Raw genomic sequence first — 17,730 nt, 5'->3', positions numbered from 1 at the left:
GTGAAACAATTTAGTCCTAAGTGGGATTTCATCTCATTTCACCGCATGGGAAACAACGTCCGCGGAGTTTCACCATGGTGAAACTACTTCCTTCTCTTTCCTCTTCGTTTCATGCAAAAAGTGCAGTTTTGCTGACATGGCGCTCTAAGGCCAGTCTCAGTGGATGTTTCAGTGGATGTTTCATCAGGATGTCATGCACATTTATTAGAGCGCCATGTCAACAAAACTGCACTTTTTGCATGAAACGAAGAGGAGAGAGAAGGAAGTAGTTTCACCATGGTGAAACTCCGCGGGCGTTGTTTCCCACGCGGTGAAACTGGATGAAATTCCCACTGAGGACTAAATTGTTTCACCATCTTGCACGTGATCCAATCATTTCGCAATAATTAAATGCTTTGCCCAGCCTAGGAAATGTCAAGGTAAAACTCATGCATTGTGGAGGTTGTTTCATTGTTCGTTTCATTGATGCTCTGTCAGCAGATTTGTTTTAGAAATAGTACATTGAAACGGACCACTAAGACTGACCTAATAAATGTGCATGACATCCTGGTGAAACCCCCACTGAGACTGGCCTTAGCTTAGAGTTCATCCGCAACATTTTTTGCATAGGTCTTGTTTAGCTCCACCTAAAATAAAAAACCAAGCGTTGAGTTGAGTTGGCGCTTTTGTGGCGCGAGTTGAGTGGTGTGGGATGAGCGGTGCTCTCCTCAGTTGTGTGGTTTTGGGGCACTTGCCTTCTTTTCCTTTTATTCGTCTAATTGAAATCGTGGCAAAGCTTTTGCCGTCCTTTTGAAAAAAATCAATTTTTTTTAAAATTCTCCATCACATTGAATTTTGTGGCACATGCATAAAGCATTAAATATAGATAAAAAATAACTAATTGTACAGTTTGTCTGTAATTTGCGAGACGAATCTTTTGAGCCTAGTTAGTCCATGGTTGAATAATAATTGCCAAATACAAACAAAAAGGCACAGTGCCCAAATTCAAAAAAGTTTTAGATCTAAACAAGGTCTCATGTGTGTCACGCATGTGAACGAAGTACATCCAATATACTCATATCAGATTTGCACAACTGTACAAGTTTAAGGTTGCTTCAAGCACCTAAATATATATATACTTGCATGTGCTGTTAGCAGATAAGCATATGACATTATTAATTATTCCAGAGTCCTTTTTTTGTTGGTTGGTACCACTGGATGGACCATTTATAATTAAAATTGCATCATTGCACAGTGAGGTGTGGTATGCTATACAACACCCGACACCCCAGCTATATATACTGTGTAATAAGATGTGAACCGTGACCACATAACAGTAACATGGTTGTACTATGAATATGAAATATGAATGTGAATATATAGTACCTCACTGATGGCTGCCATTACGCAGTGTAAATGACAGTCATAGATGCTTCCATGCATATAGGCCTTATTTAGTTTACTAAAAAAATTGTAAAATTTTTCACATTTTCTGTCACATCGAATTTTGCGGCACATGCATGAAACATTAAATCTAGATAAAAAAATAACTAATTATATAGTTTGCCCGTAATTTGCGAGATGAATCTTTTGAGACTAGTTACTTCATGATTGAACAATATTTGTCAAATACAAACGAAAGTGCTACAATGTCCATTTTGCCAAAAAATTTGAAACTAAACAAGACCATATATGACATAGTCTATCGAACAAAACTCAAACCGATCACTGGTGCCTTTTAAATTTCATATTTATTTCCACTGTTCAGTGCATTACCTTTCGCAAGCCCTAGCTAGCCAGTTATTCACAGGCTAAACCAAAAATGACTTTATGGTGGTGCACATACATAATTTTTTTTGACCAGAACATATCATATATATTAAAGCAAACGTAATACAAGGAGGTTTCCAAAGGAAAACCTTGATACAACAAGGTCCTGTGACCAGAAATAAAGACAGCATCGTCGGCTAAGGCGACGAGGTAGACTTGCATGCCAGCGAGGGGAATACGCAGAGGCGTCCAGGACGTGTGCACCCAGAGGGATTAACCGCGCAATGCGACGGTTGAAGGGGAATCGGATAAGCCATCGAAGAAGACTTGTTCCGGCAACCAAAAGATGATATTGATGACGTTGCTGGAGGTAGAAGAAGCTTGAACCGATATCCCGGCCAGATGGAGGCAGCATCGTCGATCTAACGACGAAGAAGTAGCCGTCTAAATGGAACAAAGGTAACAAGGACCACAAACACTATGCCAGCACTAATAAGAAGGGGACAAGAGAGCCGGGAGTCTCTATCCGAATGAAGATCTATAGGCATGCAAGTGAGGCACGAAAGTAAAAAATAAATAAAAATGAAAACAAAAACTAGGGAAGAGAAGAGATGGAGATGCACAGATAAGGATGCGGTCTGAGTTGGGAACCATATCGCGTTGCATGCATACCACGTCACGGGCGGGGGTCATCTCTCACAGGCAGTGGGTCCCACTTCGAAGGACGCGGGCCCCACATCAAGCTGAGGACAGCGGACGAGATCTGGATCTCGAGATGGAGACCACCACCATGGCACCGAGCGTGCAGGCTTCGACGACGGAGACGGGGTGTCTGATGGCGGAGACAGAATGGCGGGCGTCTTCACCTGGGAGGAAGGGGAGGGCGCGGAGGAGTTCGCCGGGGTGGAGGACGACGACGCGGGTGGAGACGCGGCGGTGGTCGCGGGAGCCGGGGTCGACGACGGTGGCGGTGTTGCGGGGGGGTGGGGGGCGGTGGGGATGGTGTGGACGGCGTAAGCGTGGACGGGATGAGTTCCTCTGGCAGCGGCGTCGTGCGGCTCCACCCTCCTTTCTTACGTCCTTCGGCGAGGCGCTCCTGGGACTCGAGGTTGGCCCTTCCGGTGCCGCTCTTGATGACGGTCTCGCCTTCCTCACGGACGCAGCGGTCGAGCGCCGCCCGGATCTCGGGATCCTGCAGCTCCGCCGCCTTCTTCGCCTGCTGCGACGCCGCGGATGGGGTCGCGGACGGCGGTGTTGTCTTGTTGGCCAGCTTCTTCTCTATCTTTCTCCAAGGTTTTATTTGGCTAGAGAATCTTATAATGAGGAGGAAGAGGGGAATAGAAGATGAAGGGAGAGGGCCGGCCCACCTGTCCTGCTGCCGGCGAGGACGCCGAGGAGGACAGGGGACCGACGGCGGAGGGGGAAAGGGGCTGCTGGGAGAGGAAAAGTGAAACACGCAGTCGGCCTCTCTATCCGCAGAACGCGAAACCTGAAGAGCACTTCAATGTGTTGTTTTGCACATACATAATTAAGTAGGCTTCAACTATGGCTCTGGCAGCAGTTTCTGCGTAGGAATCAGACAAAGGAGGAGTCGTTTTCTAGTGAATATTAGAGGAGTCGTTTTACAGTAGTAAATATTAGAGTCATTTTGTAGTGAATATTTGAGGAGTCGAAGTTATTTCTGGATGTGGAGGAAGAACCTAGAATTGGTGGCTTCTCTTCTTTGAAGGAGCACTTAAAGAGTAGCCTTGTCAGTAAATTCTAACATTATAGTAAACATCACCATAATCTCGAGCTTATTAACACAGTCAAAATAGGTCACCTAATACTACACAATTTTTCTATCATGGTGCCAGCAGTGCACCACAATGTGGCGATAGATGCCAATTAATGCTCTTTTTTTCATAATAATAAATACATAACTTCACAGTAATGTTCCTATTCCTAGTATACGTGTGACGACCACGAGTCAAGTGGTAATAAACTATTATTCCATCTGTTCTTTTTCATATGTTGTTACATTAACTTTACTAGATAGCTTTGACTATTTATTTTAAGAATTCTTATTATAGTTTTCACAACAAGTGTCATAGTAAAACTAAAATAAAAACCTTGTGTCATAAGCTTTTTTTTAAAAAAAATGATGGTAAAAAATATAAATATTTGACTTATAAAAGCTAATAAGACATGTAAAAATACGGGGAGAGGGAGAAGTAATACACCGACAGTGTGGTGCAAGTGGGTTGCGCGCGCCTCTTGATAGTACCTTGCATTGTGCTGCTGAGGAACACGGAAGGACCGAAATGAACAAAATGCGTGCTCTGTATTGGGCAGGCAGCTAGCTACCACCCATATATTTATCCACCATGCATCATTTTTTTTTTCATTTCCAGCCTCCTCATTTTCGGACGATCAGCGAGCACACAGTTAGTTACCACGGTAGTATATACCTACTATCTCTGAAGAAATGTCACGGGATTATTGGCTCTGCGTATGTGTGTACGCGTACCTATCGGTGTGCTCTCTGTCGTCCCAGCCAGAGCCAGGCAGCTAGCGCGCGACGCGCGTACGTTTGTCGAGGCGCGGGAGGGAAGCGCGCGGCAGCCTGCCAGCAGTGCCAGCATCTGCAGATGTATACGCGCGCTTCGCGCCGTCCCCTCCAAAAACGAGCGCTTGTTCGGCGGATCTGCGATCGATGCGCGCGCGCAACACGACGGACGGCGTGGGCTCAGCTCGATCATCAATGTTGGGCGAGCCCGGCCGGTAGCCGGCCAGCTGCGGCTGCCTTTTGCATGCTAATATATACAGGGGTCTCTCTCTAAAAATGTGATTCTAGATTTAAGATGAATCAAACTTTTTTAAAATTTAATGAGATTTATAAAAAAATCAATATCAACATTTACTTATCCAAATAGATTTACTACCGCATTTCGCGTATGGTCTTAGCTTAAACTGCCGCGTTTTACTGCTGATTACCTACAAGAGTAGTGGTACAACCTCTCGAGAAGGGAAAAAAATGTACTCCTACACAGTCCTGCTGTTCTACGTACATACAGTACAAGTGTGTTCTGTCACTGCGTACAAAGGCAGGCACATGAACGGTGTCCAGCAAAGGAGAATAGATACCAGTAAACCATATAACATTATTGCAAGTTTGTAAAACTGTAAACCATATATAATATTTAACATTATTGCTACATAGTAAGCGCAAAACATTTTTCATTTGGATGCAACTTTCTAAAACCGTAAACCATATATTTCTTGGCGGAAAAGTATTGTTTTTTTTTTTTTTGCCTTCATTGCACATTCCTGTGTCGTGGTCAGGTTGGGTATGACAACGGTCAACGGGTAGTGACCAATGCTTCTTTTCTTATAAAATTTTATGACTATAATAAATACTTCTTTACACGATTTTTCAACTATATTCATTATGTGACGTTTACGTTTTTTTCACGGTTCGGTCCAGGGGAGAGAATCGTCACCTAAATATATATATTGATATGGAATTAACAGCCTCGTTTTTGGGGGAAAACGAGGCAAAATCTTTTAGTCAGGTTAATTTTGAAAAACCGAACTAAAACCAAACAGCAACCCTATCGCGAGATTGTAGCTTTATCCACAAATCAGAAAAAAAAACAACAACAACAAGAGGCCTAGTATAAGGGCAAAATGTGGCACAACCAAGAACCAACTACCAAGGCACAAGGACTTCAACGACGATGCCTCCGAGGTAAATGAGACGTTTGGCCCTGTTTAGTTCGTGAAGAGAAAAATTTTGTGACACTGTAAGACTTTCGTTTGTTTATGGTAATTATTGTCCAACTATGGACTAACTAAGCTCAAAAAATCTATCTCGTACATTTTGATCAAACTGTGCAATTAGTTTTTATTTTTGTCTATATTTAATACTCCATGCATGCGTTTAAAGATTCGATGTGACAGAAAATCTTGAAAAATTTTAGGTTTTTGAGTGGAAGTAAACAAGGCCTTACAGTTTCAAAATTTGAGGCCCTTCTATTCAGTATTGGCTCTCTTTTTAGATTGGAATGAATGACAACGCTCCTCTGTAAAGATACAAGGGAGAGTAAAGAAATAACGATCATCAAAACAAAAAAGTTCGAATGAATGAGTATGAGTTTGTGGGTCAAAAAAAAAACACATGGCACGACCTGTAATAAGTGAAGGACCGATCCTTTAACGCTTCTATTTGTTGTGTGATTATATTGGGCAGGTATATGTATGCTGATGAAGACAAGAAGAAGCTAGTGGAAGGCGTGGGCACGCTCAGGATTGCAAAAGGGCTTCTCAACAATGGACAAGCACAAAGACCAGGAAATCGACTGATGCAAGACGCTGACCATTTCTAGCGATGTCGACCAGGGATAGGGAAACTAGTCATTCGTGGAAGCTCCCATCTAGTGAGTTTGATGTAGCTCTTTTGTGGTAGTTATGTTGGTTTAGCTAGTCGGTGGTGGATTGCATCGCTGGACATATGGCCTGTTAATCCTGTACACCAGAGTTAGGCCTTATTTAGTTACAAATCTTTTTTGTAAAATACACACTGTAGCGCTGCGGATCATCAGGCCAAAGAGAAAAAGACCTTCTGCACGCCATGCATAGCAGTACAATCCGGGCCGCGCGCTCTGCTCGTGATCAGGCCTATCCGGGGAGACAGAACGCAAAGTAGCCATGCAAGCTATGAAACTGACTACTGAGTAGGAGTACGTGCCTGCTCAGACTCAAAATAAGCCCTCGTTTAATTTCCAAAAATTTTCAAGATTCCTCGTCACATTGAATCTTGCAGCACATGCATGGTGTATTAAATATATATGAAAATAAAAACTAATTGTACAGTTCATCTATAAATTACGAGACGAATCTTTCAAGCCTAGTTACTCCATGATCGAATAATGTTTGTCAAATAAAAACGAAAGTATTATAGTGTCGAATGCAAAAAAATTTGCGAACTGAACAAGGGGATCAGATTTGATGAGGTACAGAAGAAGCAACGATCGCGCAGTTCGCGACCGGTAAATCAAGGTATTAATGCGCGAGCGGTGTGCAGGGATAGACGCACGCAGGCCACTGTCGATCGGTAGATGCGTGGCATAGGCGAGGAGGCCACCGTGTCTCTGTCTATAGCTGAATCGATGAACTACACGAAGCAGCAAGCTGCGAAGGCAGCTAGACATATGTACTACCCGCTAGCAGCAGGAAGCTAGAAGCCTTTGAGTTCACTGTGAAATTTTAACTTTCTGCTTACCATAATGCCACGCTCATCAAGGGATACGCCTGACTCGATTGGCCCCTGCCAGATTCAGCTTATTGACCCAAATATCAGAGATGCCTCATGCCTGATAAGTTTTTATATGTAATGGAAAGAAACACTGAATCACAGTTTACATTCTGTCAAAGAAACACTGAATCGACCGCTGCTTCAACCTCCCCTTTTGTGTTCAGGTTTCCCGGCTGGGCACGCAACGCAAGCACGACTGCTCACTTGCCCAGCGGCATCACGAGCGCGTTCCAGCGCCCGCGCCGGCTTTGGCAATGGCAAGCGTCGGTGCACATTGACCAAAGCTAGCGTAAGCGCGCCGCGCGCGTCGTCGTCGATCGCCGCTGTGCCCGCACAGCCCGCAGGAGCCACACGCTGCAGAGCCCGAGCCGGGTGCCATGCATGGTCAATTCATTTCTGGCGATGGACAGGACATAGAGAAGCTGATGGGAAATAAAACGTGAGACATGCCGGAGGCCGACCGCTGCATGCATGCATGCATGCATGTAGAGTACGTCGCCTTCTAGTAGTGGTACGTCCGTGCAAAACGTGACACTAATTACTCACTGGCTTTATGGTGGAGGTGTGTGTGCGGCAGGCTCTCTCCGCACTCCGCCGTGGATCGGCAGCAGCCCCGCAACCCCCACCACTCAGCCACTCATCAGGCCACGCATCTATCTGCAGTAGTGCAGTCCCCGTCCGCGCCGATGCGCAGTCCACTGCGACGCGGAGCCGTGCCACGACTCACGGGCCACGGCGCGCGCATCGTACCCCCGTGGAGCGTGCGCACGGGACGGGAATATATATGCCGGTTGCCGGACTGCCGCGACAATTGTAGGTCCACCACTCCCGCACTCCGGCCGCATGGTGGAGCATGCGGGCGAGCCAGGGGGCCATGCCTTTAATGGCAGCGCGCGGCTTCTGTTCTGGGGTCGCGGCTCCTCGATCGCCCTCGCCACTGCGGTGATGCCGTTTGAACTCTCTGCTGTCCGTCTACACTCTCGGCAGTTCGATCAGTTATATCTCTCTGCCTGGCTCAAGTCCTATCATCTGAAACACTGTTCATGCTGCCTTACGTTACTACAGTAGTACTACTATTGTTGTCGTACTGCACTACTGCTCATGCGTGGTCCAAATATTTGCAACGTTGACTTCCACAGACCACAGTCCAACGAGTGTTCGTGGGGGGCACCTTCTTTCACAGACGGAGGACAGGCCACAGTTTTTTCAACGAGCTATCCATATCTTAACCGACCAATAATATGCACTATTAAAATACCAATAAGGCCACAACCAACAACGTCGTTGTAGTATAGTGGTGAGTATTTCCGCCTGTCACGCGGACGACCCGGGTTCGATCCCCGGCAACGGCGGTTTGTTTTTTTTTCTTTTTTTTTTGCTTTTTGCTAAACCTAGACCAACTGTTTTTTTAGTCTTTTGTTAACAAAAATGCATGCATGAAACGTGCACGGAGAATACTTTTTTATCGTTGTGCGACTTCTACTCTTGTGTCTTTGTTGTATACTGTGTGACTTGTTTTTTGTACTCGTGTCTAGTGAACCACGTACCAGGCAAGCATAGTATTGTACTGTAGTAGCTGTACGCCTGTACCATGAGAAGTCACACGAAAGGTCAGTCCTAGCTGTAGCCAGTACGGTAGCATTATCCACGTCTGCCTCTGGATTGCGTGTAGCAGAAGTAGCCGCATGGCATGACACCAGAGGATTAATTAAAGCCGTAGCATCTGGCCTTTAACTTTACGGCAACATGCCCCGTTTCATCAGCAGATGCAGACCTGAGACCGGCAGCCACCGCTCCAGACGAGAGACGACCGGTGCCCAGCCTTGTGCTGACCCTTGCCTGTTGGCTGCTTCGAGGGCCCTGCAGCGCCTGATGAAAACTGAAAATTACTACTGACGGGTGCATGGCAACACGTTTGGAACTGAGGAATGCAAAACACAGCGATGCAAAACACAGGACGGTATCGCTGCCGTTTTTCTCTCACACTAAATCAGCCAACGGTACTTTCTACTATAACTTATAAGTGGCACTGCAGTGACAAAGTGATTAGCGCTTCCTTCACACCCAGGAAAACTTTACAAGAGTTTGAAGTAGTAGATGTTTCGTTTCCACCATTTTGTACAAGAATTCCACACGAAAGCAGACTTCCATTCATCCATTCCAAACACCACGTGACCATCAGCAGAGGGTTCCTGTGAAATTCCTTCAATAAAAACAGGGCCTAAACAGGAAGCATCTAGAAATATGGGCGGGTCTAATTGATGAGGCACATTTTACAGCTAGAAAGTACATATCAAGAATTGAAATAATCGTGAAATTAATTCCTAGCATCACTGAAAATAGACAATATAGTTCGTGCCTCTGGTCTATGCAACAAGACCACCAGCGGATAACAGCATATCATTGCTACGAAATACCGTGTCAACCACACAAACAATGTTGAAGAAGATCTAAGGGGATGACCGAGGTATCAGGCGGACCCAAACTCAGTCATCCACTTCTCATGCTTTTCTATGTCTGCAGGCGAGACACTCTTCTGGACCTTCACCAGGGCCTCCACAAAGTCGCACATGGCCACTGGGTCCTTGGCTATCTCGTCCTTTGACATGTTCTTGATCTCATCGCGGGTCTTGCCTGCTATCTTGCGCCTCATACCGTTCATTGAAGCATCACGGCAAACATTTGTCAGATCATCTCCACTATAGCCTTCTGTCCTCCGAGCAACCTCATCGATGTTAACATCCGCAGCTATCTGTCGATATAAAAGAAGGTACAGCGATAACACAATAAGCCACTGAAGATATGACACAGTAATTGATAATCCACATGCACGGAATTAGAGTAGTGAGCAAATTGGTTAAAAAAAACACCAGTGCAGTTCTTAGATAAGTATCCATTTTCAAGGGCATTTACATATCATTAGGAAAATGAGAAATTCATAAAAGAAAAATGCAGGCCTACATATATACTGGTTATGATGCAGGCATGTACATGTGATTTCAGAAAATTAAGTGCCAACAATTTTGACATGTGCATCATGGTATGTCTGATAAAATCAATTTGTTCATGAAGACTCAAATGAAACAAAGGAAAGGGGATAAATATATCACAAGATGGTCTAGAAAGATATCTCCAACACATACCTGAACTGTTCTAAGATTAATGTTGATAAGTGCCTTTCTACTTTCAAAATCTGGAAGTGGAATATAAATGCGCTTCTCAAGCCTCCGCCTGGGCAATTTAAGAGTCAACAACTCACATTAATGTGAACAAAAGTAGCATATTCCCTCTATTCCAAATTATAGTTTGCTTTTGCTTTCTCCTAAATCAGACTTCTCAACTTTGACCAAAGTTTTAGAAAAATATATTAACATCTACAAGTTCGAATACGAATAAATGCACTGTTAATAAATATTTCATGGAGAATTTTATGAAAATAAAATTGGTATTGTAGATGTTGATACATTTTTCCATAAACTTGGTCAAAGTTAAAGAAAATGACTTAGGATAAACCTAAAGTGAACTATAATTTGGATCGGAAGTGGTAGATGTGTATGGAGAAGAGAAGTACCAATGGCAATAGTAGTAGCATACATGGGAATAGCCAGGTGAAAAATAATAATGAAAAACAAAAAAATAGTGTTTTCATGTGGAACATAAATATCTAGACTATAGTAAATGATAACTAGCAGGTAAAATGCTGTTGTTCTAAGAAAAAATTCTGTGGAACCATTAAAAAAATAGTGTCATGGATACAGCATATGCAACAATCAATTGAGTTGTTCTAAGAAAAAAATCACCAAGATGGAAGATACACATTAGGTAAGTTTAACATACTTGTGTTTATATGACATGGTATAAGGCAGCATTGGGTGTAGCCTCCGATCAAACACGGCCCACACTCAAGCCTGGATGCCTACATCACTGGCTGGTTTGACGGCCTACCGGCTGCTGTCGTGGGTGCATGATTTTTGTCCTAGGGGGGTATAATGTGAATTTGGGATGGCTAGAACTATTTTTTCAGCCTCACCCGTGAAACACCTCTAATCCTCATAGAAGTGTCTGTGCTTAACTGCTTACATACTGTGCTGGCTACATGTTTTATACAAGGTGCAGATTTGTCTCTGGTAAATTACATCTTCATATACTGCAGTTATGAACTACGATAGTTTCTTATCTTACCAAATAAACAGTGGTCAGTGGTGTGACAAATGCAGCATGAATGAGACAAAACGATTCTGTCAAAAGTTTTGAGAAATCAAATAAAATGCCTCTGACTTCGACAGTACCTAACACTATTAGCAGCACCACTCAAGCAATCAAGCTCTACTGCTAAAGTATGATGACTGGTTTATGTGAAAACCATCCTATGCATCTTCCAGGTATCAACCCCTATTCATAAGTAGGCAGTAGAACCTAAAATGAAGTCAATATGAGAATAAGAGTTTGCAAACCTCAGTGCCTCATCAATATCCCATGGAAAATTCGTAGCAGCCAGAACCATTACAATTTTTGGCTGACCATCTTCAGTGGTGGAGCTATTGTTTACACCATCAATTTGCACTAGAAGTTCAGACTTCACCCTTCTTGACGACTCGTGCTCACCAGATGCTCTGATATTTACAAAGAAAATGGATAAATTCATTAACTGGCAATATAGGTACAATTTTGTTTGTCCAGCAGAATGATACATTCATGCTTATGGTGCAAAATATTAACGAATTTTTCATTGACTTGAAGGCATGAACAGCAATTAGCAAAATTAACTTCACATACCCACGCGATGTGCATAAGGAGTCAATTTCATCAATGAAAATTGTACTTGGAGCATAGGCCCTCGCAAGATCAAATAAACAACGGACCATGCGCTCACTCTCGCCACGCCATTTAGAGGCCAATGTTGCAGAGGAAACATTAAAGAAAGTTGTTCCACATTCTGTAGCCACTGCCTTTGCCAAAAGAGTCTTTCCTGTGCCTGGTGGACCAAACATAAGAACTCCTTTCCAAGGTCGACGAATACCCTGATAAGGAAGAGTAGACATAATTAGCAACTATGTATAGAGTTTACAATGGATGAAAAGGGCTACAAGAGAGAAAAGATTGGTTAACGGGTTCATGATCATTCAAGAACAACATGATCCAAATTGCTGTCACAATTAAGAAAACAAATACAAGTATCCAGAAACCATCCATGGCACCAAATAAAGGAAGCACCAGTTTCATGCCATATCATATCCATGGCCATAAACATAAAAGAGTAAATTTCAAAATGATAGTATGGTTCCAAGCAACATTTTCTACAGTGGTATAAAAAAACTAGTAATTGTGCATATCTAGACGATGTCCATGCTAGAGCACTAAGAAACTAGTTACAATGCCAGATCATTCCCATCGCTATGTGCCTGTAAAATTTGTTAGCGCCAAGAATAAATAAACATCTTTCAGATATTTTACGGTGCTAAGTTTGAACCAATAAGGGACTGTAGCAAATATTACCTGAAAATATTCGGGCATCCAGAGAGGAAGCACAACTGCTTCCTCGAGGAGTCGTTTGGCCTCACTAAGTCCGGCAACATCATCCCATCTTACTCCTGGAGTAGAATCCAGAACATCCCTTTCAAGCATTGCAGCTAAGTCCATATCTGGCCCTTCATACTGACCCTTCTTGGACTTGCCTTCCTCAGCGTCACTACTCTGGAAAATGAAGTTTTTTCAAAAACTTTGTCATTACAAGTAAGCCAGTAGCTGGCAATTTGGCCGGGGAAAAAAAAAGAGGTAACTGACAATTGCCTATCTTAGCAGAAGGATGATAACAGGGGTATATGATTGTACACATGCATATTCCAGTATCCTGATTCAGAACCTAATGATAGGCACTACCGTTTCATCATAGTTTTATGTTATCTCCTTTTGCCATCTAAACGTCAATTCTCGTCTAGTATGCTACTATGCTAGCATGCTATGCCTACAAGATATGCAGACAATCTAGGCACAGAGGAGATGAATGGTAAATGTGAGTATATCAACATAGATAAGAGACTTCATTTGACTGAATTGTTATATCATCTTCAAGATTTGATCGTTAAGTACCCTGACCCAGGTTGCCACCACAGCGCCTAGGCATCAGGGTCCCGACCAAGACAACCTATTAATCACAACTGCATACTTCGCAGCCTCCCTGGACACAGGTACAGAAGGGAGTATTCATCTTAAAAATATATTATGTTAGCCACCTTCTAGAAAGCACAGGGGATTAAGTGGCAATAGATGATTGATTGAGCAATACCCCAAAGAAATATGTTTACTCAAATTCTGTGTACACTGAGAAGGGGCTAGTTTAAAAGGTAGACACACATTCTGCAATGTATATACACGTGAGAATTAATTATAAAAGAAGTGCAGATTCTAGATGCTTTTATCGAGGTATAAAGGTATTGTTTTCTACTATGAAGATTGATACATAGATATACTTCCAAAAACAAAAAACAAGTTACTAGCACATCAATTAGAGTCAGATTGTTTGCCTATGTCAATGTGCACAATGGACATTAGCATGAATACACATCATATTTTTTGAAACAAAAGATTTAGGTATGTAAACACTTATTTGATAGAAATTACCGCTGAATCAGCCTTGCTTGAACTTGGTTTTCCTTTCCTTACAGAACTGTTAGAGGCAGCTGATGATTTAACCGTAGAGCCTCCTTTACTCCCATTAGGTTTTGTGCTTCGGCTAGGTGTTCCAGTCCTTGCTGAACCACGTGCCCAGGCTCCATCTTGGGAGGATTTTCTTGCACTAGATTGACCTCTTGCTGGTCTTCGGGTTGGTGTATCCCTTGGTGGAGCCCACACATCAGGATCATCAAAGGGTGCTGGTGAAGATGTTGGATACTCGTCCAATGGTTGGAAAACAAATGATTTATTATTGGAGCGAATAGGAGGTGACGATGACCGCCTCGTCCCAGGAGCTTCTTTAAGGGACTTTAATTGAGCATCCAACTGTTTCACAATTTCCACTTCTTCAGATATTGCTTTCTTGCAGTTCATCCATTTCGTACGAATCAGAGCATCGTCCAAGGTAGTTAGATGCCTGTATGGTTAGGATTAACCTTAATACATGGAACACAAATAAGAATGTGAATTTCCCCCTTTGGGACAGTGCTTCAAAGCTATTATCTATCACATATTATTTTGAAACTTGCAAGACTAAAATAAAGCATTAAAGCATACAGCTGTTTCACACTTTTTTTTACTTCACCCATTATTTTCTGAGAGTTCATCCATTTTGTATGAATCAGTATGCCTGCATAGTTTATCCATCATATACTAACATGAAGTACAAGGAAAAAAAACATTTTAAGCTTTTCAATATCTTTTCCACCCAGGGGCGAAGCTACGTGTATCTACCGGGGTCAGCCGACCCCTATAGATTTTGGCAAATCCTATATATATTCACTATTTGATAGTACATTTTGTGTGATACCAATAGAGCCGACCCCAGTGATTTTCGTGCCTAGCTTTGCCCCTGTTCCCACCTACAGTATTCAACTATTACCATCATTTATCCTACATAAGGTAGTTGATACTAAATGAAAAGGAATGTGAATCATTTGTCCTAATATATGGATGCAAACCAATTATATTTGTCTCTTTTTCTCTTTCAAAAAAAAATGAAAACTAAAAATAGGGATAGACCTAACAACATAACCGGCGTTTCAGCAGAAAGCACCACAGAGCAAAACTAAGACTGCCAAACAACTGAAAGCAGCAGCCGAAATGAAAACCGTTGCCGTGAGGCCAAACCCGTAGATCCGCGCGGGCTGGGCATCGCGATTCACACCGACCGATTGCTAATTCGCCGTAGTGGCTTGATAGCCACCGAATCCACGGCGTAATAGGGCAACTGGGACGCCGGGGTCAGGGGATTATAGGGAAGCTCACTTGTTGATCTGGGCGATGGCGCCGTCGAAGAAGATGATGGAGGTGTCGTAGAGGCCCTCGAGCGCGTAGTCCCGCGCGAGCTTGATGTGGTCCTGCAGCCCCGCGAGGGGATTCGCCATTTCCGCCGCCGGCGCGGAGATCCGGCTAGGGTTCCCGACGAATTGCGTGGATTGGTTGTGGGAGGAGACGAGCAGGAGCAGCTCGATGGAAGGGACGCGAGGGAGGGCGGAGAGCTGTCGTACACGTGCAGTGTGGCTTCGTTTGGTTTTCGAAATCGAAAATCGAAATTTTTGGGGACGAAATGCGTGGTGTGGCCGGCCGTGTGGGCTTGGTGGTGACTGGTGAGGCTGGGGCCGCTGGCGCTGGGCTCTCGCGAAACCATTGTCAATGACGCTCGAGCGGCCGCTGTCAATATCTAAAGGTCCATTGTCATTGACAAAGGCCCAACATCCGTCTGACTTACCCTGATCTGTAGATTTGCATCATCGCATATCACTCTGGGCATTAGGTACTTCCGTTAGGTAGCTCAGTTTTCATAGAAATTTGGTTCCTCGAAAAATAGGTATTAATTAGTTTATTCCAAAAAAAATGGTACCAAGGAAATTCGGTAGTACTTTCGGTTCGGTTTCGGTATTTACCAAAAAATACCAAATTGATTGCATAAAAATGTAATAGCATGTTCAAAAGTTAATTTTGACATAATTTCGAAGTTATTTCATATAGAATAGTAGTGTCAAATACATGCATATACATGTCCACAAGATTATATGAGTAGATTACCACATATACAAAATATAATATACTAAAATAGTGCTATTAATAATATAACTACACTCAAACTCAGCACATTTCGGTAAATTCGGTTCCTTGAGGTATAGTTCCTGAAAATTAGGAACCAAACAAGGTACCAAAAAATTCAGTTTCGGTACTTTCGGTTCGGTTCTCGGTTTTCTGTGCCCAGGGTGAATCGCATATGTTTGTTGATGGTCAACGACAAGTCAGCGACAAGATGTAGTCTCAGTTGGCCCTTTTTTGTCTACAATTTTTTCACATCACGCATAGTCAAGTGAAAGACAATTTGTACAATGTGTTATCTATTTGACGGTCTACTGACTCTTTAATACTTTCAAACAATAATCAAACATAGATGATTCATATATATCAATGGCATTGCTTCTTCATATAAATATATCAAACACAAATATGATGAACGTAATCATGTGCTAAACTAAGATAATAACTGATCTAGTGATCATATCCCTGTCAAAAAGATCATAACTCTGTTTTCATTAGCTCTCTTCGTCGTTAGGTCTACTAATGATAGATAGCAAAATGTTTCCCCATTTGTATTACGTGTTGGTTTGGTACCTGGTGACAATCTAGTGTTGAGCCTTTAGCACTAATGTCTCATCCCATCACAACTTGTCCAAGAATAAATTCTTTGCAACATATGAATACACGGTGCTTAAAGTAGAGAGGAAGAAGCACATTAAATAGCATACAAAGACATGTCAACCAAATTTTTTTCTTGCTTTTATATGTGATATTGGTGTTTCTGGTAACTCTTATTTTTTCTGAAGTAGATGCAATACTCTTGCTTTTTATCTTGGCATAGTTATTACAACATTAGCTTCAAACAAAGAATCATACGTCCATCATTATGTTGACGGCATCCCTTACGAGTGTAGGAATACAAATATTACAGTAATATCAAAATCAAAGTGCGTAGAAGAAAGCAGTGGTGCTCGGCATGAATTTTTTTTCTAGACCTGTTCGCTTGGTTAAAAAGTCACGGCTGAAAGTATTTTTCGCTAATTTGCTGCGAGAGAAAATATTGTTGAATATCTGGCAGATTCGACAAATAAACTCAAACGAGCAGGCTCTAAATATGCATAAAACAATCTATGGGGTTGTTTAAGCATGAACATGGTGGATCTTCATTTAGGTCAAACACATCCGAGCATATTTGTTCTGCATGAATCAAAGGATAGAGAGGGAAGAGATTATCGGAATTGCTTCGAGGTTTCCCTCCTCGTTGGCTGATTTATATAGGGCATGCCAACACATGAATATGAATACTGAATTTGGAAGTGATTGTCAATGTGGAGTGGCAAACAAAGTATAGTTAAAGGCTTCACAATTTTTGTCAGACGTAACCAATTTTTGAGTGAGCAATGCAATTTTGACCCGATCGTGCAATTTTGAGCTTAGGAGGTGAGCGGCCGATGTAATTTTGAGTGAAAGGAGGTGAGGTGATGATGCACGGGAGAGCGACTACATGTTAACAAAGTTTTCATCTACGTTAGCACGTGATTAGTCAAGAAAACCAAACATGCACCACAACATAAGGGTCAGATTAGCTCAAATCCTAAGATAATTGCCTAACCCTAGTAATAATCTTATGTTGCATGTCTATTTTTAATTGCCTGTGATTTTGATGAAACTATCAGAAATAAGTAGTTCTATTTTTAGGAGAGCTCTTAACCAAGTGGTTGCCTGTATATAACAAAACCAAGCTTTGGAGATGTAATTGCAGCATGTTTTGTTACATCCATGGGAGTCTAGACATGGTTCTGTAGATGCAAAAAAACAACCCACAATCTGGCACATCAGATACGGGCACATCAGATACGGATTTTATTTGTGTTTTTCGCTAGCCAGAGTCACATGGCATCCTGCAGTTTTTTTTAATGATGCTACTAACATGTGATTAGTATATATTAACTTATATCAGAAGTAAAGTA

General features: G+C 42.5%; 1 protein-coding gene and 1 non-coding gene across 2 annotated transcripts; one reads left to right on the top strand and one right to left on the bottom strand.

Moving 5' to 3' along the window:
- Positions 8,326-8,397, top strand: TRNAD-GUC. The gene has a single exon. It is a non-coding gene; the product is annotated as a tRNA-Asp (tRNA).
- Positions 9,218-15,302, bottom strand: LOC8068028 (katanin p60 ATPase-containing subunit A1). The gene is made up of 7 exons (XM_002456109.2): positions 14,987-15,302; positions 13,667-14,135; positions 12,542-12,739; positions 11,822-12,066; positions 11,500-11,658; positions 10,189-10,276; positions 9,218-9,797 (listed from the first exon to the last, which is right to left on the bottom strand). Exons 1-7 carry the CDS (start codon positions 15,103-15,105, stop codon positions 9,516-9,518), a joined length of 1,560 nt encoding a protein of 519 aa, XP_002456154.1. The 5' UTR covers positions 15,106-15,302; the 3' UTR covers positions 9,218-9,515.

Source organism: Sorghum bicolor, chromosome 3 (genome assembly GCF_000003195.3).
Source record: "Sorghum bicolor cultivar BTx623 chromosome 3, Sorghum_bicolor_NCBIv3, whole genome shotgun sequence".
Lineage (NCBI taxonomy): Eukaryota > Viridiplantae > Streptophyta > Magnoliopsida > Poales > Poaceae > Sorghum > Sorghum bicolor.
Note: the sequence above shows the minus strand (reverse complement) of the source record. Positions and strands in the feature narration are given on the sequence as shown.

Excerpts from the sequence above, each read along its gene's own strand:
- LOC8068028 (XM_002456109.2), bottom strand. The coding sequence starts at position 15,105 with ATGGCGAATCCCCTCGCGGGGCTGCAGGACCACATCAAGCTCGCGCGG. Across the intron at positions 10,277-11,499 it reads GATATTGATGAGGCACTGAG|GCGGAGGCTTGAGAAGCGCA; the intron begins GTTTGCAAACTC and ends TAAATTGCCCAG. Across the intron at positions 9,798-10,188 it reads TTAATCTTAGAACAGTTCAG|ATAGCTGCGGATGTTAACAT; the intron begins GTATGTGTTGGA and ends TTATATCGACAG.